This window comes from Neophocaena asiaeorientalis, unplaced genomic scaffold (assembly GCF_003031525.2).
Source record: "Neophocaena asiaeorientalis asiaeorientalis breed wild unplaced genomic scaffold, Neophocaena_asiaeorientalis_V1.1 scaffold24, whole genome shotgun sequence".
Taxonomy (NCBI): Eukaryota; Metazoa; Chordata; class Mammalia; order Artiodactyla; family Phocoenidae; genus Neophocaena; species Neophocaena asiaeorientalis.
In genome coordinates, this window is record NW_020185317.1 from 6,564,816 (window position 1) to 6,592,159 (window position 27,344).

General features: G+C 35.3%; 1 protein-coding gene across 3 annotated transcripts in view; it reads left to right on the forward strand.

Annotated features, from left to right (window-relative positions):
- The window catches only part of COL5A2 (collagen type V alpha 2 chain), a 355,847-nt gene that overhangs the window by 194,581 nt on the left and 133,922 nt on the right, over window positions 1–27,344 (forward strand). Inside the window, exon 1 of one of the 3 annotated variants that reach the window (XM_024733643.1) lies at window positions 21,008–21,244. The exons of the other annotated variants lie outside the window; for them this stretch is intronic. Coding sequence (XP_024589411.1) covers window positions 21,148–21,244 — 97 coding nt within the window. The 5' untranslated portion in view covers window positions 21,008–21,147. Of the gene's footprint in view, window positions 1–21,007; window positions 21,245–27,344 lie in introns of those variants that run through there. 3 annotated transcript variants of the gene reach the window in all.

Sequence of the window (27,344 nt, forward strand, 5' to 3'; positions counted from 1 at the left end):
AGATTTATACTTTATCTGTACTAGTGGGAAGTTACTGAACTTGAATTTTATTCTTAACATTTCCATGCTACTAGAGGAAAAAATATTTATCAGGGAAGAGGCTTGAAATCTATCAGTAATACTATTGTTCTAGAAATAATTGAGCTGTTAAGCAAAACTCTTTTGAGGAATAAAGAATTTCATTTAAATATTGGTAAATTTAAATGTAACAAGTAATGAGACATGAATGATTGAAATTGATCTTGAGAAAAGTTTAATAAATGAGCTTTATGTCTCTGATCCCTCTTTCCCTTCCCCTCATCCTCATTTCTACTTGCTGGCTGAATCTTCCACCAAACATAATGATTTTTATGAGGATTCTCAAATTCATCATGCCCACCGTGAATGTATCATTTTCCTCAAAGTGAGTTATGGAATCTCATATTTTAATATGTCTCCTTAAATTTACCTTACATGCTTATTTATATACTACTCTTGTCATTTCTTTCTTTTGCTCAGTAGCTCTCACTTTTCTACATTAATTTTAAACCTGTAGAAATTAATTTCTACTGCTTCTGAATATGAAACCTCTGCTTGTTCACTTATTGCAACTTGAATAAATAAAGGTTATTCCATCCTCCACCTTTCCCTGCACTTGTTCTCCTCACCTCTCGCTTCCACTCATTCTAAATCCAGCTTTTTCTCAAGACCCCATCTCACAATCTATGGCTTTTAAACTGCATAATTCAGTTGATTTACATTTCCTATGTCTTAAGTTTTAACATTGCATCTCATTCTTTTGATTTTTTCCTATTTTTCTGTTTTTTCCTTTTGTATTTTTTCAGAGAAGGGGTTAGTGGTTTTGGTTTTTGTTTACATTCTACTCCCCCTCACCCAACTAGATTGTATTCTATGTGTTTAACTTCTATTTTTAAAATTATCTTCCTAGTCTTTTACACATATATTAAAATTAACAGTCTAAAGAAATTAATATCTTTAATCTCTTACCAACTAAAACAGCAGCTTAAAATGCTATACTCCCCAGACCCTATGTGTATGTACATATACATTATATTTATAATGTTTATATATAAATATATTTATATAATACATAAAATACAATACAATGTATATAATGTATATGTATTATATTATCTAATACATAGACTATGTATTATATATATTGTATAATACATAGAGTGTATATATTTATCATGTTATATTATACATTGCATACAATATAACTATATCATATATGACAATATGAAATGATTATATAATTTTAGTTTTATATTGTATTTATTAATCCATTGGAATTTTTAGAAATTGTTTTATATGGTCAATGATTATTTAGATTTACCCATAGGTATACCATTTTTCTTTGCTTGCATCTCAGATATCTTTTCTGAGATAACTTTTGTTTTCTTCCTACAGTATATCCCTAAAGTGACTTACACTGGTTTCTATTTTTGCTGTTGAGAAATTAGCTCTTAGCTTATTTGTTGTTTTTTTTCACAATAATTTGCCTTTTTCTCGTGCTGCTCTTATAATATTATGTCTTTGGTGTGCTGCAGTTTGAACACAATGCATTTATTTGTGAGTTTCTTATCATTTATCCTGATTAGGTTTTTAAAATTTCTAACTTTGAGGATCAGAGTAATTTTCAATTTTGAAAAAATTATTGGCCATTATCTTTTTGAATATTGACTCTCTTCTCTTGAGTTTCTCCTTCTGGGATTCTAGTTAGTTGTATGTTAGAACTTTCTTATTCTAACCTCTATATCTCTTAATGTCCCTGTCATATTTCTTACTGTATTGTTTTTGTTAATATTCCATACTGGATATTTTCTTAAATTCTAATTTCCAATTTATTAATTTTATCTTTAGTTGTGTCTAGTATGTCTGCTTTTGGATTAACTGAGTATTTTGTATGATTTCATTTTATCTCCATTATGGACTTTTTATTAATACCCGTTTTTTATATGTTGTTCGTGGTTGCTCTAGGGTTTATAATATACATTTTTAAATCAAGGTCAACCTTCACATGTAGTATTAAACTTTACAACAGTACATTTTCAATTCTTATTTCTCACCTTTTATGCTATTTTTATCTTATAGCTTACTTTTCCATGTGCTATAATTGCTATTATTGTTGATTTAGGCATTCAGTTATATTTTAGGGTAAAAATGATAAAATAACATCTTTTATATTTACCATAATTTTAACCATTCCCAGATATCTTCATTTCTTTGTGTAGACCCAAGTTTCTGTCATATTCCTTTTGCCTAAATAATTTTGTAGTGCAGGACTTCCAGTAATGAATTACCTCTGTTATTGTTTGTCTTAAAAAAAGTCTATATTTCTTTTTTGTTTTAAAAGATATTTTTGCTGGGTAAATAATTTTTGGTTTGCATTGTTTTTTCCTTCCCTACTTTAAAAGTGATATTCCACTTTCTTCTGTCTTGCAATGTTTCTGATGGGAAATCTGGTGTAATTCTTTGTTCCCCTTTATATATTATGTCATTTAAGCCTGGCTGCCTTGAAGATTTTATTTTCTATCTTTGATTTTCAGAAGTTTAAAGATGATGTGCTTGTTTGTTTTTCCTTTTTGGTATTTGTCTTGTTTGGTGTTCTCTGAGCTTCTTGAATCAGAGCCTTGTATATATTTTATTACTTAGATGAAGCTCTCAACCATTATCTCTCCAAATATTTCTTCTGTCCCATTCTCTCTCTCTTCTTGAGTTTGTTTTGCAACCCTATCTTCTTTTCATATTATTGGAATCCAAGCTGCTTAGCTCCCTTGTAACCTCACCTTTTTGTGGGTTAAGGAAAAATTATGATTTTGAAGATTCTTTGGGTTTTACTTATTATTAGGATGGGAGCAATGCACTTATTAGCTTTCTACTTACTAGTTAGAAGCAAGAGGCCCTCTAGTTATATATTTTCATTTTGAGATATATTTAATGGCTTTGAGTAATGAATGATGTGAAAATTAATACATTTCATCTTCTTTCTACCTTCTTTCTTTTCCAACTCCTTAATTTGGATTAGTTTGTTACTTCATTTATTTGTTTGTTTGTTGTTTATACCATCAAACTTAACTTTTTTTTTTTCTTTAGCTAAATGTTTTCAGTTTTTAGCACAATCTTTTCACATTGTGCCTCCATTTCATCAGCCACGTCTTGATTGGCTGTTTTCATTATTGCAGATTTTTGTTTTAAAAGTATTATTTTGCCACTTTTCCTCCCCCTCAGTATTTTGTAGACATCACTTCATTTTGTTGTGGTGCTGAATATTACTGTGGAAAATTTTCAAGCCAACTTCATTTTCCTCCTTTGTATAGGACTTTTTCTTTAAACTACCTCAATATTCAGATCATTTTTTATTTACATGGAAATTCAGTAAGTCCGCTAAGATATGACCTTGTGTTGATTGTCCAGTAACAACTTTTCTTATGATATATATCTTCTTTTTATATGTGTATTAAAGATGTTCTCTTTATTAAAAATGTTTTTTCTCTCATATACTCTGTATATGTTTTCTGTTCCATTAGTTCTTTATTTTTTAATTGATTAATTTTTTCTTTCCTTTTTTAGAAATTGTATTTATTTATTTATTTTTGGCTGTGTTGGGTCTTCGTTGCTGCATGTAGGCTTTCTCTATTTGCAGCAAATGGGGACTAATCTTCATTGTGGTGTGCGGGCTTCTCATTGCGGTGGCTTCTCTTGTTGCGGGGCATGGGCTCTAGGTGCACGGGCCTCAGTAGTTGTGACACATGGGCTCAGTAGTTGTGGCTTGCAGGCTCTAGAGTGCAGGCTCAGTAGTTGTGGTGCATGGGCTTAGTTGCTCCTCAGCATGTGGGATCTTCCCGGACCAGGGATTGAACCAATGTCCCCTGCATTGGCAGGCAGATTCTTAACCACTGCACCACCAGGGAAGTCCCCATTAGTTCTATTTTTAAAATCAGGAGCACCAATTATGTATATATTGAATCTCTGATTTCCTTAGTCTTCCAATATCTATTATTATCTTCATATATTTTAATAACTGTATTATCTACCATTTCAGTTTTGCATGAGTACCTTTAACCTGTTCACTATCTTTCTGCTTTCAGTAATAATTATTCTATTGCTTTTACTTTCAACTATGGCTTTCATTTCTAAATATTTTCATATTTATCTTCCATTTCCTTTTTGAGCACTTATAAACTCATTTTTCATCTCCTATAAACAGGTAAACTTTTTGACTCATAATTTATTATTAGTATAATTTGTTAATAAAAATATCACACACTAATTTTATTGACAGTCTGAAGAATTCTGTTTAAACTATGCCTCTGTTTTTTTTTTTTTATGTGTTCTGCTGTTCCTCTTTTACTTTTTGCTTGCATTCCTTTTCTCCTTTTATTTTTCAGTTTCTCTTTTTAATTTCCATGCTGGCATTAATGGGGCTGGAAATTAGCTGAAAGATAAAGTGGAGAAAAGAAAGTAGTAGCAAAGAAACAAACTGTAAGGGCCTGTCGCTTTGATTTGGATTTCTTATTTTGAGCACTCTTTCAGAGTGAATCTTCACTCAGTTTTCAGCATCCATAAGATTGGCATGGCTGACAGTGATGTTTACAGTGAAGTTCTCCTTCCTACTCACCTGTCATTTCCCCACAGACTTTCTGAGCTTTGATCTGGTAAAATTACAGGTCTTTTGATTAAGTGCTATGCTACCTCCTTATGTAAATGTTATATATAAATGCAATAATTGAAAAAGGTAGAAATTATATGGCTAAATAACTACCATGTGGTGATATTGTATTGTAGCTGAGGGAATGGACTCTGGAGTCAAAGGTACCAGAGTCTGAAACTCTGATCTAACCACTGTCTTCACCTGATTATACTTAACCATTCTAGGCTTTGGTTTTCTTAACTTTGAACCTATTTCATGCATCATGTTTGTATTAAATGATATAAGGCCCAAACAACACTTAGTAGAATGCCTGGTACAAAAAGTATTCAATACATTTTATTATTATTATTACTATGATTAATTTTTTGTTTTTATTATATCATTTTGCTTTTAACTACTAATTCCTTCTTACTTATAAATTTGCAAAATCCTTACCTACAAGTTGCTACAGCAAACATCTTCCTTAATCTCATCTGGTTCACCTTTTCTTAGTTATCTTTTTTCTTTTTCTCACCAGTATTCTTCCGTATCTAACACTTGGAAACATTCTGTTTTTGATAGATTGTATATACCAGGATCCTGGCAAGAAAGAGATGAGATCCTCTAGGGGCATAATAGAGGATGATGAATGAAAACATTTACAAACATGTGGGAAGGAAAGTATAGTCAACAACCAATGGTAAAGCACCCAAGACCTGTGTTTATCATTCTTAGGCCTGGAAAAGGAAAAGAGGAGAGCAGTTTTTGGAACCTGGGGAGATGTTGCTATAGGAAAAAGCTACCCCACAGGAATGCAGCCATTTTCTAACCACAGCCTGGCAGGCGGGGCCCAGAGGAATAAATACTCTGACCTCATTCTCTTCCCGCTTTCCAATCCCCTACTGTGCTTCCCAATGGCCGGACCATTACAGGCCAAACCAGAGGATGAGGCTGTCTGTAGGTATAACCTGTAAATGTCAGCCTCTTGGGGCAAAGAGATGTACAAAGAAAGATGGAGAATGAATCTGATGGGGCAAACGGAGAAAACAAAGTACATTTGTTGCTTTCTTTGGGAATTTATTAAATCGGGATAAATATTCTAACTGTAGAAAATTCTGTAGAGCCATATCTGTACATAATTTAGACTTTAAATTGAACATCTTTTTGACCTGAATTTTTGGAGTTCTGGCTCTTTCTTAAATTAGCCACTCTGCTTTGTGTTTTGAAATAAAAACAAGCAAACATAACTTTGTGGGTTGTTCTATATTTTAAAGAGAAGAGAAAAAACTTGACTAAATACTACCTTAATAAACCTTACTCTGTAGATGCTTATGGCATGATCCCATGGTTCATCCCTCTTGCTAACATTTATGAGGTAGTTTTACATTTAAGTTTTTAATGACCACTTATATGTGGATTATATAAATTTTTGCTAAATAAGAATAGAATTAACAAAGTGCCCAATCTTGCTTTTTCATCATGGGCCTGCTCAACAATTCATGTTTATGGGACTCCAGCTCACAAAAAGTTACAAAAAGAATTGGTCTTGCTTCTTTCTCTTGAACCATAATCTATTGAAAAGACAGAACATCATGTGAAAACATAATTTTAGAAAAGAAAAAATATTAACATGGCTGAATGAATGAATACATAAAGTAGTTGATGAATAAATTATAAATTAGAGTCGAGTTACTCTGAAAATAAAAGTCAACAACTCTCTCTTAGTTTCCAACTTGGAATCTAAAAACTGACTATTGCTGAAAAGAAAAATTAGTTTATATCTCAAGTTGAGAAATGGGTGGCCTGATGTTGACCATCATTTCTAATGATTATTTTTATCACTTATGTGTATCCCTCAAGAGGGCAACTTACATATGTTCTATAACAGTAGGTAAGGGGTTGATTTTCAGACCTTTAATTTTTTTCCATCTACTATTATGAAAGCAATTTCTGGATGATTAATTGACTTCTCAGACATATCATTAATAAATGGCTCTGGTCATTATGTGCCTCCCATCTGTCAACAAACCAATTAAAACTTTTTCTAGCTCCTCTCATTTTTCTAGCAAATCTTCTACCCTGTCTATCCTTTCTCACTGGATTTTTCCAAAAAGTGGTACCTGCTACCATGTTTCCCCTTTTGCTATCCACATTTCATCGATTTAAGATGAGCTTCATACTGTTTCATTTTCATAAGGTTTTTGCTCATAATCAAGTAATCACAGATTGGTGGTAAAAGATCTCACTTTACTCCAGCAGCACTGCCAAAGATGAGTGACTGCCAGACTAGATTCTATACTTGCAAGTGTATTCATTATCTTTATATCTATATATCTTTATTATATAAAGATAATAATATTTATATATTCAGTGTCCATGTGGAAAACTGATGATAAAGAGTAATATACACTTCTTTCAGGTAAGAATGATGTACTCCTAGATCTAAATATATATCCTGTTAAAGGTCAAGTTGGTAGAATGAAAAATAGCAAGGGCCTATGAGAAATTTCTTCCACATAAAAGAACAGTAATCTGAAGCCTCTGGCCAAACTGGTCATCTCTGTTTCTTACGGATATCAAGCAGATCCTATCTTAATGCATTTGTATGCGCTTTTGCTGGAGTTTTCTTCCTCTGGTAATTTTCATGGCTAGCGACTTTTTGTCATCTAGCTCTCATTTTAAACATCATTAGTAAACTAACTAAACCTAAATAAACGTTCTTTTAAACCAATTCAACAGCTTTAACACATCTTTTCCTGACCACAACAAAGCACATGCACGTCTCCAGGTGCCTTATCCACCACCCAGAAACAGAGAATCTTTCCACCTTCCTTTATTTATAATATTGTAAATTGGGGAACAGCTTAAGTATCTGACAACAGGGGAATGGCTAAATAAGTTATAGATTGGACTATGATAGAATATGGTATAGTCACTAAAAGGGCTGTTCATAGAATTTTTAGTACATCATTAAATGCTATCTCATAGTGTTAACTGGGGAAAAAAAGTGGTACATCAAGCAAGAGATTACATGTAAAATGTATTCTCAAATGAAAAAATTTTGAAGAGAAATAAATATTGTATTAACAATGACTATATCAGGGATTATTAAGCGAAATCATTTTCTTTATACTTTCTGCATTTTCCCTTTCCTAGGGATGAGGGAAGCATATGCTACTCTTGTAAACGTGAAAATTACATACTAGATTAAAAATGTAGAAGACATGCTTAGATCATGGTGTAGAGCAGTGTTTCTCAGACTTGTGGTTTGGTCTCAGGAGCGCTTTTCACTTTTATAATTATCAAGGACCCCAAATAGCATTTAGTAGATTATACCTATTGATATTTATCATTTTAGAAATTAAATCTCAGAAATTTTTTTAAAGTTATTAATTCATTTAAAATGACAATATACCCATTTTATGTTACCATCAATGATGTATTGTTATAAAATAGTATGTACCAAAACAAAAACATAATGAGAAGAGTGACATTATTTAAAATTTTTGCAAATCCTTTAAATGTCTGGCTTAATAGAATACAGCAGATTCTCATATTTACATCTGATTTCAATCTGTTGCCATATTTTGTTGTGGTTAAAGTATATGAAAAAACCTGGCCTTATACAGATATGTGATTGGAAAAGGGAAAACTTCACAGACTCACCCTTACCCCCAACCCCCTAAAAAACAGAATGTCTTAGGAGCACCCAGGAGTACTTAGACCCTTCTCTGAGGTAGAGGAAGAACTGGAAGTCAGATCTAGGTTTGAGTCCTGCGTGATTTACTTACTAGTGGTGTAATTTTGACATTTCATGAAACCCCACTGAACTAAATGTTAGTTATCTGTAAAATGAGATTTGTATCCCACTGTGCCATTGAGAAAAGTCATTGTCATTGTGGAACTCCTTTGCAGTATCAAAACAAAGACTTGAGATCCAATACATGTCATTTTTCTATTTTCTCTGCTTAATCAGATACTGTCTTTTAGAGTAGTAGTTATATTTTCAGCTTTCATAGTCATAAATGGTAAAGGAATAATATTTTAATTCTGTGCATGACTTCTAAGCAAATGGAAAATCTGTCTTTTTTTTTTTTTTCAGAAGGCTATCAAACTGTCCTTGTCATTATTCTTACCCATCCTGTGTCTCCAAACTCTTGCTCTCCTCTTAGCACATTCTGTTATATCAATGTTCAAGTTGGAAGTTCTTTCTGAGTTGAGGCAATCTAAATGGAACCCTGCCAAACCAAGGAATATTACATTGCTCACTTGTCCTTTTACCCATTGAAAATATGCTTTTAATGGCTAAAAATAACTTCAGTATCCGCTGTCCATTCTTAAGCAAAGAAATGAATAAGGTTTTTCTTAAACAGTCTATTTAATCACCTTTTAAGGGTAGTAATAATGAGAATGATAGCTTATATTTTATTAATTTTTAGAATTTATGAAGCTCATTCATGAATAGTCCCTGTAACAATACTTGGAAATATGAAGGGACATTTACTAACCCCTTTTGCAAACAAGGAACTGGGCTCTGATGATATATGAGGTCCTCCTCAGGTCAAGAGGTTAATCAGAGACTGTCCCAGGACCAGAGCTCATGTTTCCCAAGGCCCAGTACTGCCAGTGATAATATTCTGTAGAACAGGATGAGTTTTTGTAGTTTTTTTTTTTTTTTTAACCTAAAATCATTTTGATTATACTAGTTATTCATTCCCTCTTTTCAAGATTTGGAATTTGGAACTGTATTTATCTTTCCAGATATTTTAAAGGGCTAGTAACACTCGCGGGCTTAGATAAGATAGGGACCTACAGATGAGTGTTTTCTACTTCTCTTTGCTATGTTGACTCAGGCTTCTGAAAAACCACTTTGGAGTGAGCTTAGAAGATGAGATGAGGTTGCTATGTGAAAAACAGAATTCAAATCTATGTATGGTTACTGATTCATGCACATTTTTTCTTGAGCTATGTCTTCTTTTGGAAGCTAAGATATGGGTGTGGTTCTACAAGAAACAAAACCATGCAGAGTATTAGAAATGCTTTTATTTTTTGCTACAAGACTAAAGATGTGGGGATATTAGCAGTATCTTTCTGTGCCTCTCTAATGACAGAGAGTTCTGAAGAATCCAGTACAGTAGTTTATTAGTTTAGTGAAATCATTAAAAAACCATTGTACCCTGAAATATAATAATTACCATAGATATTATCTTGAAATACTGACTAGACCATTAAAAGATAAAGGTATTGTTAAGGTTGGGATTTATTGCAGTTAGCTTTTAAATATTTTTTGCCCCCCCTTCCCAACTCTTTTACTGTAAATACTTTATACTTTAAAAATATTTTTACCTAATAAGTTTTTAAGTATAAGTAAATATGTTTTACTTAAATACTTCATGCTTTTTAAAACATTGAGTTTTTACTTCCCCACTTTGTAGTGTGAAGTAGCCTATGATTTAACTCTGCTAGATTACCTTCAGTTTCTCTAAGTCACTTGAGTGTTCTCCTGTGTGTCTTCCCTAACCTCCCTTCAGCCAATCTTTGTTGGAGCGCTATTCATTCTTTGATGCTCTGCTTAAATTCCACCACATCCATAACTTCTTTCCAGATTCCTCATGATTCTAAGTGCCTTTTTTTTTTTTAAAGAAGATGTTGGGGGTAGGAGTTTATTAATTAATTTATTTATTTTTGCTGTGTTGGGTCTCCGTTTCTGTGCGAGAGCTTTCTCTAGTTGTGGCAAGTGGGGGCCACTCTTCATCATGGTGCGCGGGCCTCTCACTATCGCGGCCTCTCTTGTTGCGGAGCACAGGCTCCAGATGCGCAGGCTCAGTAGTTGTGGCTCATGGGCCTAGTTGCTCCGCGGCCAGGTAAGCCCATGAAGAACCAAGACTAGGTCCAATATATATTTGCATCCTCAAAGTAATCTCCTGACAAATGTGCATTGTATTGAATTGCATATCACTTCTGAAGCCACAACCTCCTCTTAAGTAAGTAGGATGGACATATTAGGATGAGCAAGGTATATTTGAAATGAGGGTTTTGCGCTCATGCCTTTAGGCAGTTATTTATTAATTCTTCCTATTACTGATGATTTCCATGTCACAAATAATTGGAGTAATTGGGAGAGATTCATAAAAATTGAACAGAATCCAGGATAAGTTTAGTAAATTAAGTACATTGTGGCTTTTGGAGTCAACTGATGGGCCTGAGAGATTGACTACAAGATGTGAATTAATAAAGGGTCTCTTCTTACAAATAAATGTGTGTAAAATTAATTTTAGTTAGTTTAACAGGGAGAGAAATTGCCAAATGTTTAAGTGTCCCTTGATTGCTTTAACTGTGTATTTATGGAGAAGAGATTTCAGATGTCCCAGGAACAGTTTTCTGGATTCCTCTCATTCCAGAATCATGGAAGTGGAGATGATGCTGAAAGGGAAGACAAGGCACATTTATAAAATTTCACTCATCCAATAATATCTTATGATTGCAATTATTCCAGAGAAAACAAAAGTGAGTCTTTGTAAAACAAGAAAATGAGATCCATGTGTTCCTCCTAATCTCATGAGATGATATCACTCACATACTTAGAAAAATTAAAATAATACACTATTCGACTGGTGAGTGAAATCCTGCCTTAGTATTTTCTATGTATTAGGAATAATAACCCATTTTTTTGGTAATAAGTGGTCATAGGAGTCTTTGCTTTTCTTATCCTTGGGTGTCAAGGAGGACTCAGACTTATGTTGCTGCAGTAACCTAAGAACATATTCAAAATCAAGTTTATAAATTGCTTTTTTGCCCACTCTTTTTGTGTATGTGTATGTTTTTGTGTATAGATATCTACACATTTTAATTAAATAGTAATTAGGGCAATGTGTGATAAATATACAGAATGCTCCTGATTTCTAAGCCATATAATCAATGAGCCACTGGGTCCTTGTGGTATTTAAAGCATTGAAAATCTTGGCTACAGAGTGACTAATTTTAATATTTAATTAACTTTTATTACTGTGGTAAGAGCCTATCTTAATTTATATTTGTATATTTATACCAAAGTGAGCTCATTGATTACTTGGAGATATTTAAATAAAAATTATAATCCAAATGCATTGTATGTTTTTTTTTTTTTTGCGGTACGCGGGCCTCTCACTGTTGTGGCCTCTCCCGTTGCGGAGCAACAGGCTCCGGACGCGCAGGCTCAGCGGCCACGGCTCACGAGCCCAGCCGCTCCGCGGCATGTGGGATCTTCCCGGACCGGGGCACAAACCCGTGTCCCCTGCATCGGCAGGAGGACTCTCAACCACTGCGCCACCAGGGAAGCCCCACTGTATGTTTTTTAATCAATAATATATTTTAGCTTTTTCATGATTATTAAAGTACTTACATATGACAAATAATTGTGATAATAGAGAATGTGAGCAGAAGTTTCTGCTTTTCAGCATTAAGAATTGACCACTGCTGGCCATTTCTTATTTGATATATGCATATCATATGGGAGGGATATATGCATATCAGAGGGAGATAGGGATGAATCTTTTTATTACTCATAGATTGTCTGAAAAAGTGTTTTAAAAAGTTGGCATTGAATACTCCTGACATATTGATAACTGATGTAATTATTGGTGTAATTATTTTTCATAGTCAAACAGTGGACACAAATGTAATATGTAAAACAAAACTACAACATAAATGACACTTGAAATGGCAGGTTATAGAAAATGCTATACTTTCTCAACAGCCAATTTACAAAAATTTCTTTTATTACCTCACAAAGGCAGAGAATTCCACAGCTCTGTAAAACTAAAATGAAGTTACTAAAGGGTCTGAAGGAGTAGTTTGTCCCAAGACACAGGAAAATGTAAAACATTAAACAAAATACTGATTGAGGTATGAAATGTGATAAGATGTCTCATATTGATTTCCTTGCCCTCTACTGCCTTCTCCAAGCCAAGGACCAATTCCCCAAACCTCTGGTCACCACATAGTTGTCAACTGAACAATGTAAGAACTCAAAAGTCTGATGGGCTGAATGACTCCTTATTTTGTTGAGAAACAACTTGAGACTCTCAGGACTTTAATTTTTTCAAAGCAGTATACAGAGCCTGGCAAGCTCATTTGGTATAAATGGCCTTTGGTGTCACTGAGTTTCTGGACAACTTCCCCTTTGTAGCTTGTACATACTCCTGCCATCTAAAAAGTTTCCCTCAGGGGAAGCCCTGACTCATGGACTCTCGTTTTAGCTACAGAGAATTGTCTATTCTAATACAAACAATCATCCACATTTCAGGATTTATTAGACTTAATAAATAAGGGATTCATGGTTAAGAATGAGGAAATAAATGTTTTAAATGTAAACATAGTGTTTTTTAAAAAAGGAATGAACTACTGATACATGCAACAACATGGATGAATCTTAGAACTAGACACAAAAGAGTACATACTGTCTGATTCCATTTATATAATGTTCTGGAAAGCTATGGGCATTGAAGTCAGATCACTGTTGCCCCGAGTGCGGTTGGGAGGAGAAGGTTGACTCCAAATGGAGGCACTTTTTGGGGTAAAGAAAATATCCTCTAGATTGCGATGGTGGCTACACGATTATATACCTTTGTCATACTCAAAGGACTGTACTTTGAGTACATCTCAAAAGGTGAATTTACTCTATCTAAAATGTGCCTTAATAAACATGGCATAGTTACCTTTCTTGTGTATGTGTGGTGAGAACCTTTAAGACCTACTCTCTTATCCAGCCTGAGGACTCTTTTGATGCTGTCTTCCTAGTTAGTAAAGTTGGATTATATTATACTTTAATTATCATGAAGTACAGTACAGAGAGTGCTAGGACTTGGAAACCATTTTTGAAACTATTGTTTGCATTGTCTGAAAGGTCACTTAATCTCACTGAATCCCATTATAAAATGGGAATGATCATTCTGCTCATATTATTTCACTGGGTTATTGTGAGTCTCAAAGAGTATGTGTGTGCTCAAATAGTACGTGAAGAGTTGGGTGCTATATGAGCCAACATGATTTATCAGATCATTTATAATTTTGGCTGACAGGACTCTCCATAACTTCTTTTTTTTTTTTAAAGATGTATAAAGTTTTATTGAAATACATTTAAAGACATGAATAAGTGGAGACATGCCATTTTTATTAGGAGAAAGATTCAATATCATTAACACATCTATCCTTTCCAAATTAATCTCTCAACTCAATGTAAGTCCAATAAAAATATTAACTGGCCTTTTCCTGGAATCTGACAAACTCAGTAAACAATTTATATGAAAGAGTAAAGGAACAGGAAGGGTGGAAGTGATTTTCATGATTAAGAGGAGTGGGAAGAGCTGACTTATTAAGTTATCAAGGTTTACTGACAACAACAGTAAGTAAGCACGGTGCCACTGACACAGGGATACATCAACAGACAAAGGGAGGAGGCTGGAGAACCCGGGAGCAGACCCTCCCGTATGACAACGTATAACAGCAGTGACATCACAATCAGTGGGGGAAGGATGGACTAGTCAGTAAATAATGGCTATTCAAATGAAAAAAAAAAAAAAGTATCTCTAACTTATATACCAAGAGCAACAAAAACAAACCCAAACAAAACATCCAGGTGGATTAAAGACCTAAATGTGAAATACTTCCAGAAGAAAATACAGGAGTAGGGAGGATTTCCTAAAGAAGACACAAAAAGCACAGACTACAAAGTAATAGATAAAAGTTTTCACATTCTCCATAACTTCTAAATGTGACTGTTGATTGCCTTAAGAGATAAGATAATATTTTGAAAGGTAAAATTGCAAACTTTTCTCAAAATATGACATGCTAAAATATAAACATCCAGATTAAAATGAAAGTTCATATTTTAAGGATTAAAAAAAGAAAATATTTCTAGTTATGCCTAAATGTATATATTTACAATACAAATATTCAGATAGAACTAACCTATATTTGTAAAGTTTGGATATAGATACCATTAAATTAATTGGTTCATATATTTGTTTACTTGAAAAGCTATTATACTGAAGGCATTTTGAGAGATTCTCTAAGTATTGTCATTTGTTTAAAAAAAATCAGTGATGGTGTTTAAGGTAAAGAAATAAACATCATATAATTTCCTTGAACTTCAGCTCCTTAAGAGAAAAGACTGTGAAAGCAGAGTTCCAAACCTGGACCTAGCCATTTCTTGACTAGTACGTCATTTCTTGACTTGTCTAGTATGACTTGACACAAGTTATTTAGCTTCTATGAGCCTCAATTTCCTTTCTTCATCTGTAAAACAGAGAAAATAAGAGGACTTATTCCATAGTATTGATTTGAGGATTAAGTTAATGAGTACATGCAAAGTACTTATATAGTATTTGACATATAGTAAGTACTTAATACATTCTAGCCATCATTATTATTATTGTTATAGTTATTTTTACAATGGCTTTCAGCCAGAAAGAAAGTATATTCACAATATGCAGTCTTTTTCTGTTCAGAAATTGTGGTTTTGCTGTTTTATAGCAAATATGTGTAGACAGGCACCTAATCAGTTATGTGTCCTCCTTCTACTCATTTATGTTTCTGTTCCTTGCTTAGGTATTTCTTTGACTAGAGCCATCATATTCCTAGTCCTCTGGGGACGACATCTTGTCAATAAATCATTTTTATTTATGCTCACTGTTTCTTCTGTCGTGGCCATTCAATCATCAAGTTCTACTGATTCTTTACTAAACAACATGGGTTCAACAATAACTATTAGGCACATATAAATAACCAGACAATATCTGTAATCTTCGGGAGCTTTCAGTCTGGCAGGGAAATCAGACGTAAATATTGTGTGAGGTTAGGGAGGTCCATACAGAACACGTTGGTCAGTTCTGTGAAGGAGCAGACTAGATTGTCAGGGGGCAACACTTGAGCTTTTCTGGCTCTATCATCTACTTAGTTGGCAGAGGTGTCCTCCTCAAATGTGCACTTCAGCTTCTCATAAGTCATCAGTGAATTTATTTCCACAGTATAGTCTGAATCTCTTTGCTTCTTTCTATTTCCATCATCTCTCATTTGGACTAAAAGTGCTTCCTAACCTGTGTCCTCACTTCCATTCTTGCCTTGCTATAATACATTTCTCACAAGCCATTCAGATTTTTAAAAAATCAGTAAATTAGAGCACGTCACTGCTTTGTTAAAAAACCCTCCTTGGATTCTCACTGCATTTAGAAAATAATCTAAACTCCTATACGTGACCTGCAAGACTTTACTGACAGACCTCATCTCCAGCCTTACATCATAGCAGGCTAGCCATAATGGCTTTCTTTCTACTCTTTCACACTCAAAGCTTATTCCTATCTTTGGTAAGAGGAATAGTGACCTCCCAAAGATGTCCATGGCCTAGTGTCTAGAACCTGTGAATATGTTACCTTACATGTCAAAAAGGATTTTGTGATATGTGATTAAGGATGTTGAGATGGGGAAATTATTCTGGATTATTCAGGTGGAACCAATGCAGCCACATATGCTATTATAAGCAGAGAACCTTTCCTGGCTAGGGTCAGAGAAAGAGATGTGACCCCAAAAGTAGTGTCAGGGTGATGCTATGTTGCTGGCTTTGAAGATGAGGAACAGGTCACGAGATTGTGGGTGATCTCTAGCAGCGTGAAAAGGCAAAGAAATGAATTCATCCCTAGATCCTCTCAAAAGGAGTGCAGTCCTGCTGACACCTGGATTTTAGCTTAATGGGACCCAGGCTTCTGACCTATAGAACTGTAAGATGATGCATTTGTGTTGTTTTAAGGCACTAAGTTTGTGGTAATTTTTATGGCAGCCCTAGAAAATTAATACACTATTCCAGGCCACTCATGTTCCCTGTCCCCTCTGCTTGGAATGCCATTTTCCCCCAGTTCTCCAGGGACAGATCCTTTTCAAATTTTAGGTCTCAGATTCACTATTACCTCCTTACAGAGTCTACTCTTGTGGCCTTATCTGCAGGATCCTTCCCACCACTGACTCCTGAGCAGCTCTAAAACAACACACTGTTTATTTCCTTCATGGCGTATCCCTGTCTGGAATTACCTTGTTTGCTCACTTATTCTGTTTTAAGGTCCATAGCATCAGGGACCTTGTCTGTGTTGTTCACAGCTCTACTGCAGACCTTGTTTGTGTTGTTCATACTACATCCTTAGTGCTTTGATTAGAACCTGGCAAATAATAGACAATCAACAAATATTTGTTGAATGAGAAAATGAATTAAACTGGGGAGGTGGTTATTTCAGGCAAAAGTCAGAGCCTGAATAAATTTTGAGGTGTGAAACTGCTTATGTTCCTGGGAAAATCTGTGTTTCCAATGGCTGAAGCCAAAAGAGGAAAGTAGAGGGAGATGGGACCAAGAAATAGGCATTTTCCTTCTCCTCCTTCATTATTATTACTGTTATTATTATTTTAAAATATCATGTTGCTATATCATGTAAGTACATAGGAATTAGCGAATATAAAAAAACAAAATAGACTTACAGGTATAGAGAATAAATTAGTGTTTACCTGTGGAGAGAGGAAAGGGGGGACTACATAGGGGTCGGGGATTAAGAGGTACAAACTACTATGCACAAAATAAGCTACAAGGATATATTGTACAGCACGGGGAATATAGCCAATATTTTATAATAACTTTAAATGGAGTATTAGCTATAAAAATATTGAATCACTATGTTGTACACCTAAAACTAATATAATATTGTCAATCAGCTACAATTTTAAAAAAATGCAAGCACATAATAAAACCAGCAAGACTAAGTGAACAATTGATGTGGGTTGAAGGAGAAGGAAGAGTGTCCTCTGTGTCTTATCTTTGGGACTAGGGTAATTGTGGTAGTGTTCATTGATATTGAGCTACATGGACTTGTCCAGAGGGAGATGTTCAAGCACTTAGAAATACAGGTCCACAACTCAGGAGGGAAGCCTTGACTGGAAGTTATTAGCATGTAAACGGAAATAAAATCAAGGGGTCTAGTAGTTAAAGTAGATCAAGATAATGGGCAAGGAGAGAAAAAAGCTGATAGTACAATACTGGAGAGCACAATAACTTTCTGAAAGGAATTAGTAAAGGAAATTTGACCCCAAAAACAGAGGAGGAGGAGGAGGAGTATGTGGGACCAGGAAGCCATGAGGGGAAATAGTTTCAGTAAGAAGAAGGGAGTAGTCTGAGTATCAAACACAACAGGAGGAAAAAGGAAAGATCTTTGGGTTTATCAACAAAGGGGTATTGGTGTCTCTTGTGGTGCTGGTGATGACATCCTGATGCACAGGGTGAAGTATAACCAGGAGGGGAAGGAGAGGAAAAAAAGAGATGGTAGAAGATGTGGAGTCAAGGGAAACCTTTGGGTTTTTGCTTCTTTTTTTGAAGAAATTGAGGAAGACACTGACAGAGTAATGTCTCGAAGGAAATGTAAAGGGAAGGGATAAAGAGTACAGAGGGAGGGACTAACCCTGAAGGGTGCTGAGACACCTTCTGAGATTGTAAGTATTGGTATCAAGTAGATCTAAAAGCTAGGAAGCAGTGAGAACACTCACTTTGGAATAACAGAAACCTAAATCTACCGCTTATTAGCTTAGCAAACTTGAAACTTCTTTGAAGCGTAATCCCTTTATATATGACTTAAGAAAATGAATAAATACCCTTTCAGAGGGCTTCCCTGGTGGCGCAGTGGTTGAGAGTCCGCCTGCCGATGCAGGGGACAAGGGTTCGTGCCCCGGTCCGGGAAGATCCCACATGCCGCGGAGCGGCTGGGCCCGTGAGCCATGGCCGTTGAGCCTGCGCGTCAGGAGCCTGTGCTCCGCAGCGGGAGGGGCCGCAGCGGTGAGAGGCCAGCGTACCGAAAAAAAAAAAAAAACAAAAAACCCTTTCAGAGTTGATGTGAAAAATTGGATTAGTAAAAATTGACCCACTAGGCCCATATTATTATAATATGCACAATTCATCGGAATTGTGACAGATTTTTGAGCTCTCCACCCAAGCACTGAGGCCTAGAATCAGTTCTTCAAGGACTGAGAAATGGTCAAGTCTTCCTGAATTCAGCCACATCTATTAAACAGACACACCTGGTCAATACCTGTGTATGTTTTACTTTTTTCCAAATTATAATGTAGAATCCTAAAGCCAAACATAGAAAAAAAGCCCAAGTCACAAATCTAGCAAGGATAAGAGAGAATGCTAATAATTTATCTCAGCTCTCTTGAAAATATTTGCTCTGCCTCTATCATACCACGTGCTTTTGGTATGATGGAAAGAGGAGGCTGGGACTGGAGGAAACTGTGAGAGGTTGCCTTGGGTTTTAAATCTTTCTTATAAAAGCTGTGTTTAAATTTAAAATAACTTGATTTGCTGATAATAACTGTTTTAAAGCAGATACTAAGATGCTGGTCTGAGCAAGCACTGAGTGTTTATGTACACTGATTCTGCTACAAGTCCTGTTCCTGTTTAGTTATCATCTATGTGCTCTCAGCATTTAGAATACTTTCTGCGAATTGCAGATTCTCCATAAATGTCCTTAGTCTCTGTGGTTCAGTAAAGATTCCACACAAGATGTCTGAAAATTGTGCCAACCCTTTGGTATTGGGGTGTTGATGTCTAAAACAGTTTCAAAGTAGAATAGAAGTGGCAAGCACGTGGAGTGAAGTTTTTTTTCTCTGCATTTTCCTGTTATTCTTTTTGAATATTTAGCAAGGGGTTTTTCAAGTTCTGGCCTCTCTCAGATATTCTAGTTAGAATTAGCAGAAGGGTGATTTATGGTTCTTACTCGGCCGCTTCGTTTAAGTGGGAGCAGGGCATTTAAGTGTGGTAGTGCCAGAAGTATTTAATTGAAATGGGACGTGTTGAAGTGAAAAGCTAGACTGAGGGGTACAGCTGCATGGAGAGTTGACCTCCTCTAGAATACTTCTCTGGAGATTCTAGCTCCAAAGCAAAAATTCAAAGTTTCTTGGATTTCTTCTATGAAGAAAAGTGAAGATAATACATCACTTACCTAATCTTACCCTATAATCTCTCCTTTCTCTGAATTTCTCCTAAGCTTAATGTATCCCACACATATGTATATGCTCTCGCTTACATTTCTTGTTTCATGTAAATTTCTTTTCTTAGTCTCCGCACGTGTTCCTTGGAGACAGTGGGTATGCCTTTCACTTACTTTGTGTCATCCTCTCCCTCCAGTGCTTAGTGCAGTGCAGGGTTCCTGATCACTGCTGAGTAATTATAAACCATTGACTCACCTGTGTCGTGTAGCACAGACATTCTGATTCTGGGTAGACTCAAGGTAGCAAACGTATTAGGTTATGTGGAACACTCGGAGGTCATTAAGATCTTGGCAAGCATGAGTGTGGCACAAAAGTTCATGAATAATGCTCTTGAATGGCAATTGCAACTGGAACTACCAAATTCCCTGAAAAGCTGGTTTAGGGGTAATAATACCAACATCTACTTTTACGTAGTTCTTTGCAACTCAGAACTTAGTTAATAATATATTACTTGTTTTAATGTCACTGAACCCTGTCCACTGGTCAGGGCAAAACTCTGTTCTCAAATGAGAAAATTGGAGTGCACAGAGATAAAGGACTTTGTGTTTACAAAACGGGTGAGTGGCAGAGCTGATGTCTGAAGCGAGGCTTTTTGCATCCAAATACAGTGTCCTTCCCATTACTCCACACTAACATAGTGGACTGCTTTTTTACATAATAAAACTCTCTGGGACAAGAAGGACCTGCAAATGTGTTTCTCTAAATAAGAGAGATGGAGAGATAAGGAGACGATCATAATTCAAAGTATGATGCATTTGTCAAATAGTTTCTTCACCTGGACATTTAACGGTCCCCTTCCAGTATCTGGGTAAAGAAACAGAATGTAGCAAGGGGACAAGAATGAGTCCTCTTTAGTAAAAAGAAAGGGTTAAAATTTGTTCCTTTGAAAGTTTAAGGTGGACAAGGATCCTGAATTATCTAGACACCAAAAACTAGGCTGAAAGTCTGTATTTCCTCCCTATAGGGAAAAAGTGAAGGCGTGTGTGTCTGGGAAAAGGGTAGGGAGGGGAGAATAAGTCTCTTTCCTTCTAACAGGCTTTCTTTAAAAAAAAAAAAAAAGGGAAAGAGAAACAAACGTTTGTTTCTGTGATTAAGCCCCATTTATGTTTAAAACATAAATGAAATCGGGACAGTTCAAGGCACTGAGGCGCGTGTTCTGATTTGGTTGTTTACTATCAATCAGACCGTTGCTTGGCAGACACTGGATGGTTATGAGCCTGAACAAGCTGAAAAGGGGCAGGAAAAGAAGTGGAGGCAGCATTCTTCCTATTTAAAGCTGCATCGCTTGAAAAAAGTTTTCGCAGACTGTGCCGGAGCTGGTGCTGAAAAAGGGGGTTTTCAGAGGCTGCCCTGGGGCTGGTGCTGAAAGAAGAGCCCACAGCTGACTTCATGGTGCTACAATAACCTTAGAATCTACTTTTCACTCCCAGGAGGACCCACATGTCTAATATTTAGACATGATGGCAAATTGGGTGGAAGCAAGACCTCTCCTCATTCTTACTATTTTATTAGGGCAATTTGTCTCAATAAAAGCCCAGGAAGAAGATGAGGATGGTGAGTTTGCCGTTTGCTTTCCTTGTGGTGTTTATTGCATAGTTTGGGAAATAGGTGGAATGTTAAGCCTCAGGAAGAGCATGAAGAGGAGGTTCTGATTTGAAGTTGAGAAGGGGGCTGACAGATTTGCACCTGGGAAACAGCTCGGAAGACAATCGGGATGTTTGTAAATCCGGAGCTTCCACATCTGCGGTTCGAAGAGTACACTACTGAATATTTCTGGGAAAGCCGAGGATAAGTCCTTTTGCCTGAATGTGGAGAGTGGGAAGTTTAAAAGAAAAGGAGAGTGCTTAAAACAGAGCACTAAAGGCACTTTTAGTGAGAGGAGTTCTGTTCTGTGGGCTGGAGTTTTCAGAGCAAGGAGAAGTCGCAGCAGAAGCAGGGTAGGGTGGAGTCTTTTTTGTACTGAACTTCAGCTGCTTCATAAAATTCTTTGTTTAGAAAAACCTCTGCAGCCAGTCTGATAACTGATTTTTTCTTTGTTTTTGGCTCCTTATTTTTCTCTATTTACAGACTTCTACGTCTTTCCCATTTTCATTTGTGATCTTACAATCACTTTTGCTTTCTGAGAGGCAGTCTCGTTTCTTTCCCCATGGCAGAAGTTGATAGAAGCCAGATTTCTTATTTTCCCACCCTACTGACTTGATTATCAGGACAGTGGTGGTTCCCTGTTGGATGGCGGAAGGCAGGAAATCCACATGCCTTATATAATTTATTTATCAAGGAGTATTTTATTGGCATTATTCATTAGACACGTTTCCTTTCTTTTCTTATTTTAAAATGTGAGACAAATCTTGACTGCTTATCGATTTTTTTTCCTTTGAAATTTGCATATGTTAGGGTTGGGTTCTGTGGTATGTTAAGCAAAAATGCATGGCTGCTATAAAATATAAGAAAATATTTAAATTGGTTCCACTGATTATTAAATCCTTCCCCTCCAGGCCTGAAGTTTCAAATACGGACATGTACTGTTTCATAATAGGCCATTATAGATTCTCATAACAATTTAACATCAAACTCAAGCTTTTAAAGCTTAGCATATTTACTAAACTTTTGTTATTGTCTTTCATATATATTTTTGTGTATATATACACATATGTATGCGTGTATATATTTTTTTAATACCTGCTTCTGTGTATTTTTGCTCTGTAAATGTTCATAAAATTAATATAGAGGCCACAAGGTCTAAAAAGCATTTAAAAAGTGAAAATAAGAATCTGGGATGAATACCCAACAATCTGTCCAGAGTCCCATAGAGGGGGCACTTTCTAAAATCTTGGATCTTTTTATGTTACTTTTTATGTTTTTGAAAATGAGACAATTTATAAAAGATGAAACTTCTTCGGTTTCCTTGTAATGTTGTGAAAAGCATGTACAGTTTGGAAGGGTTGGGGAGATAATTTAATAGGAAGTAGAAGTCAGGAAAGGGGAGAAATAAAATACAGAAAAATTACAATAGAAATAGAAAAATCTGAACATAAAAGAAGTAGTTGATTCCCCTCCCCCACCAAAACAACCAACAACTTTCTTTTAAAACTTAATTAACACAACTTTCCTTGTTAATATATTTTAAAATAAATAACTTACATTTATAAAGTATGAAAATAATTGAACATGTAAATAAATGTTTCCTATAAGCATATGGAGTAGGCCATATGTTAAAAGACTTTCTCAAATAGTTGTAATTACATTGTAGGTGTTTCTGAAAAATGAGCAGAGTTCAATTTTCCTTAATGCTAATTTACATAAGTGTTAGGAATGTGAGGCTTGATGGAAAAAGTCCCTGATTCCATACCAACTCTGCTCCCCCCCAGTATAACCAAACAGCATAGAAACTGGAATTCCAAACATTATATTTTACAGAAAAAGGGTAATTGCTTTCATACGTATTATAAAAAATAAATTCCTCAGTTTTATTACTCAAGCTAAGAGAATATACGGAATAAAAATTCCAAAGCAAAAGAAAATAGTTATGGTCCTAATTAAAGTTGATGTAGAAAAGAATTCCAGAATCCAGAATATTCAGAGCTACATAACTTGTATTTACTTACCATGCATATTTTGGTTTAAGTTATATTGTGTGGTACTTGGCAATACTTTATTTTCCCTGTTCAGGCTTGTCACAAGCTTAATAGAAGTGTCAGAATTTTGAAACTCCATGTGATTTTTAAGTTTGGGGAAGAGTAAGTTCAGGTAAATGTTTTAAACTAAAGAAATATCTAAGGCACACATGCAAAACAAGTATGTTTTTCAAATTTTAGCTCTAAGTCATATAATGTGGTATTGGTTTTGTGTGCAAATATGTCCCCTTTGAATGAGGAGACCTATTATCATATGTAAGTACATATTTGTGAGCTTTTATTTTTTTCTTTTCAGGACTTCAAGGTATATTTTTCTTCTGTTTGACTGTGATTATTTTTACTGGAAATTTAAAACATATTTTACTTAGTTACACAGTACCTGTCTGATAAAAGTACTTATGAATGATGAAAGAAAGTAAATAAGTTTTAGGCTGTTTAGGCCAAAATCATTACTACTTCTCACTAAATTTTAAGAACTGAATTGATTTTTTAAATTCATAAAAATGAGAAAGTTTGAGAGTTGGGCTAACTTTAGTTGAGACTACTAAGTAAAATTAAGTAACAAAAATGAGTTAAGGTGACAAAATCAGCTTTTCATGAGTTTTTGTGTGTGTGTGTTTATTAGGGGAGTGCTTTGAGAGGTTCCCCATTTGTTTTTTGTAGGAGAAAATACTAGTGCATTTATAGTAATTTTTATATTCCTAAATAAAGGTCTAACACCTAGTGAGCTAATATACATTCTTGTTATTAGACGTGGACATACTTAATCTTGGAAAATAATCTCTGATATCAATCATTGATTTCAACAACAGAGAAGAAATGGAGAGAAGGGAGGGTGCAGAAATGTACCATTTTATTTCCAGAGACTATAAATGTCAGTGCTTCTCAGAGGCACTGAGAAGGTAGGTAACATCAATAAGTGAAGCAAGCGAGTGTTTGTACGTCAACAGGAGATGGTGGGCCTGTGGAGAACTGAAGATGCATGCCCACTTGAAGACAGTCACATCTAATGTTTTCAGAAAGCATTGCCTAAGCCAAGTGCAATATATTTGAGTGCCAGGTTTGGACCATAAATTTGCAACCCTCTGTGGCAACCCTACACTAATATCCTGGACCCAAGCCAATTTCTGATTACTAAGAGATGAGGGGCTCACAGTCCTTTCTATACCATGGTCTCCTGCATTTTTATTATATTACATCTACCATTTATCTCATTGTTAAAATACAAATATGAAGAAACTAATGCTTAACACTCAGCAGTACTTGGATGGGATGATTTTAAAGGAGGTACAGAATACAAATACATAGCTTAAGATACTTTTCACTCATAAATTGTTTTAAATTCTTTACTACTGGAATAGATACTTCGAATCATGTAGGATATGCAAACTTTTCTTTTATAATGGATGTTTTAATCTAGGTCTACCTGCATATAGCAGAATGCAGTAGTTTAAACAAAAGAAGTGGTTCTTTTCCTTATATAAAATAAGCTTCTAGTTAGGTAGTGAAAGGCTGGTATACCAGCTCTACAAAGTCATCAGGGATTCAATTTTTTTCTAGCTCTCTCATATCCCTAGGGTACAGTCCTTGATGTTATGTTCCTAGACAGCTGCTGGAATCCCAGCCATTATATTTACTTTCCTGGCATCTGGATAGAGAATGGGAGACAAAGGCTGTGATTCCCTCTTTTTTAATGGAAACTATTAAGTCATCATATCATTTCAACTTACTTGAAAGTTGGCTAGAATTTAGTCATATGGTCATACAAAGTTACAAGGACTGCTGGGAAATGTAGTCTTAGCTGGATAGCACTGGCAGTGTACTCTAGTGAACAGAGTTATGTTATGAAGGATATAAAAGGGAGAATAGCTATTAGGAGGCAACTATAATCCCAGCCACAATGAGCATAATTGTCAACTAGTGGAACAGATCTGGTTTCAATGGACAGAATATAGTTGAGTAACCTGACTCACACTGGTTATTGTTCACTTCTGAGCAGACTACAAAGCCAAGAACACGGGATGGCACTTAAATACTAGGTTGTAATTCTTTGCAATTCTTTCCTTATTCTCTTCAGATAAATTTAGAAGTACCTATAACTTTTATTCAAATTAGAACGAGGCTTTGTTTTGAAGAGTATCTCTCTATATATGTAGATTGGTAGATTGATAGTTATAGTGAATTTTTATATTGACAAATGCAGTGTATACTTTGACCATGACTCTTTAAGTTTGTTGGTAAGCGATCCACAGATCAGTGTTGAGCTGGCTGCATAAAGAATCACGTGAAGAGCTTGTTGCCAATATAGATTCTAGGCTCCCTTTGTTTCCAGATATCCTGATTTGGTAGATTTGGATGGGATCTGGGGAGCTTTCAGGTGATTCTGATTCATGCTGGTAAACCACTGTATTAAATCTGTACCTAACACGCTTGTCTTGATATGACACCATTTGGCTTCCTGTTCTAAGGCTACACACTGTGACTTTGGCAATAGCTTGCTATTCTAGTCATTCCTTTCACTTATAAGGCTGCTTAATTGAAGTTTATATATAAACCACTGCAAATTCACCATCATTTCTGGAAAAACATCTCAAGGACCAAATCCTCCTCATGGCAGGTTAGGTGAATCATTCTACTATGCAAAGGACACAGACTATTAAAATGTATTTGCAGGTGAATATATAGTTTTCTTTTTCTCTCTTTTACTTCCTGCTCTTCACACTTCTATCTTATCAACACAGGCCTAAAACTCATTGTGTTGATCATTCTAGACATGCACATAATGTAGTATGTAAAGTAAAAACATAAAGAGAAAGCTTTGTTTTTAGAGGAGGAGACTTAGAAGACTGAAGTCATGTTAATCTATTTTTTTCTTTTTTTAATCAAACAGCTTGCTCCTACTTGAAGGATAATTCATACATCATCACTTAGCCTTATATGGAAATTCATAAAATATTTAAAAATGGATTAGTCACTTTTTGACTAATTTTTTTTCTCTGAGATTACAACATTGAAAAGTTTAGATTTACACATGAGAGATACAATGACAGTAGGAAAGAAAGACTAAAATTGTTAATTATTAATTGACCTATTGTGTACATTTTGGCAAGTTGAACAAGTTCATATAAGACAATGGAATGGTTGGAACATATGGACCGTTCAGTTTTCCTCTAAATTTCTTTCCATGTAAATTTCATGTGGCTTTTTCTAAATTTCATTTAAGGCTGAAGAACTGTTATATACAAAGAGTATCTATCCTTGGCATTTGCGTGAGGGGTAGTCTATCCAGTGGAAAATTTTGCCTTAAAGTTGTGACTACATTGCTGGCCTTAGTGTTCTTATTTTATTGATATGTTTACAACTAAACTTCTCAACAGAAATCAGGATGGTTCCATCATATACTGAGTATATTCTCTAAGGAACAGTATATCAGGGACATTGCAATAGCACAAGATTTTCCTTACTCATGTGTTGCCTTCTACAGAGAAGGCAGTAATATTAACAATATTAATAAATTAATAAATAATGAACTTTGCCCCTATCAGCTTTCTGGTATAATGTTCAAACTCAAAAATGTTTGTATGCTTTTTTAAAAAAAATTTAGTTTAGATCTGAGAAGGAGGAAGGACTGTCTCACAGTTGGTTTCCTTTTTCTTTTCTTTTCTTTTCCTTTCTGGGTGTCTGCTCAATCACAATTATAAATTCAGTTTCAAGATGACAGTATTCTCGGTGGAAACATTGCTTGCAACATAAGCATCACAGCCTTGTAGTCTATATACTTTAGTAAGTAAAGTAAGCCACAGTCCAACCATCGTTGGGAGAACACCTTAGTTCTGGTCCATCTCTGCTATTTAGCAGTCTTGCTACCTTTACAGTCCTTTAACTTTACCAAACCTTTGGGTCGTCATCTGAAATTGGAGAATTTATACACACTCCTGTTAATCTGATGGGACTCTTAGAAGGGTCATTTGGGAACTTTACCTGAAGGCACTTTTAGAGCACTTAAATGAGACACAGAA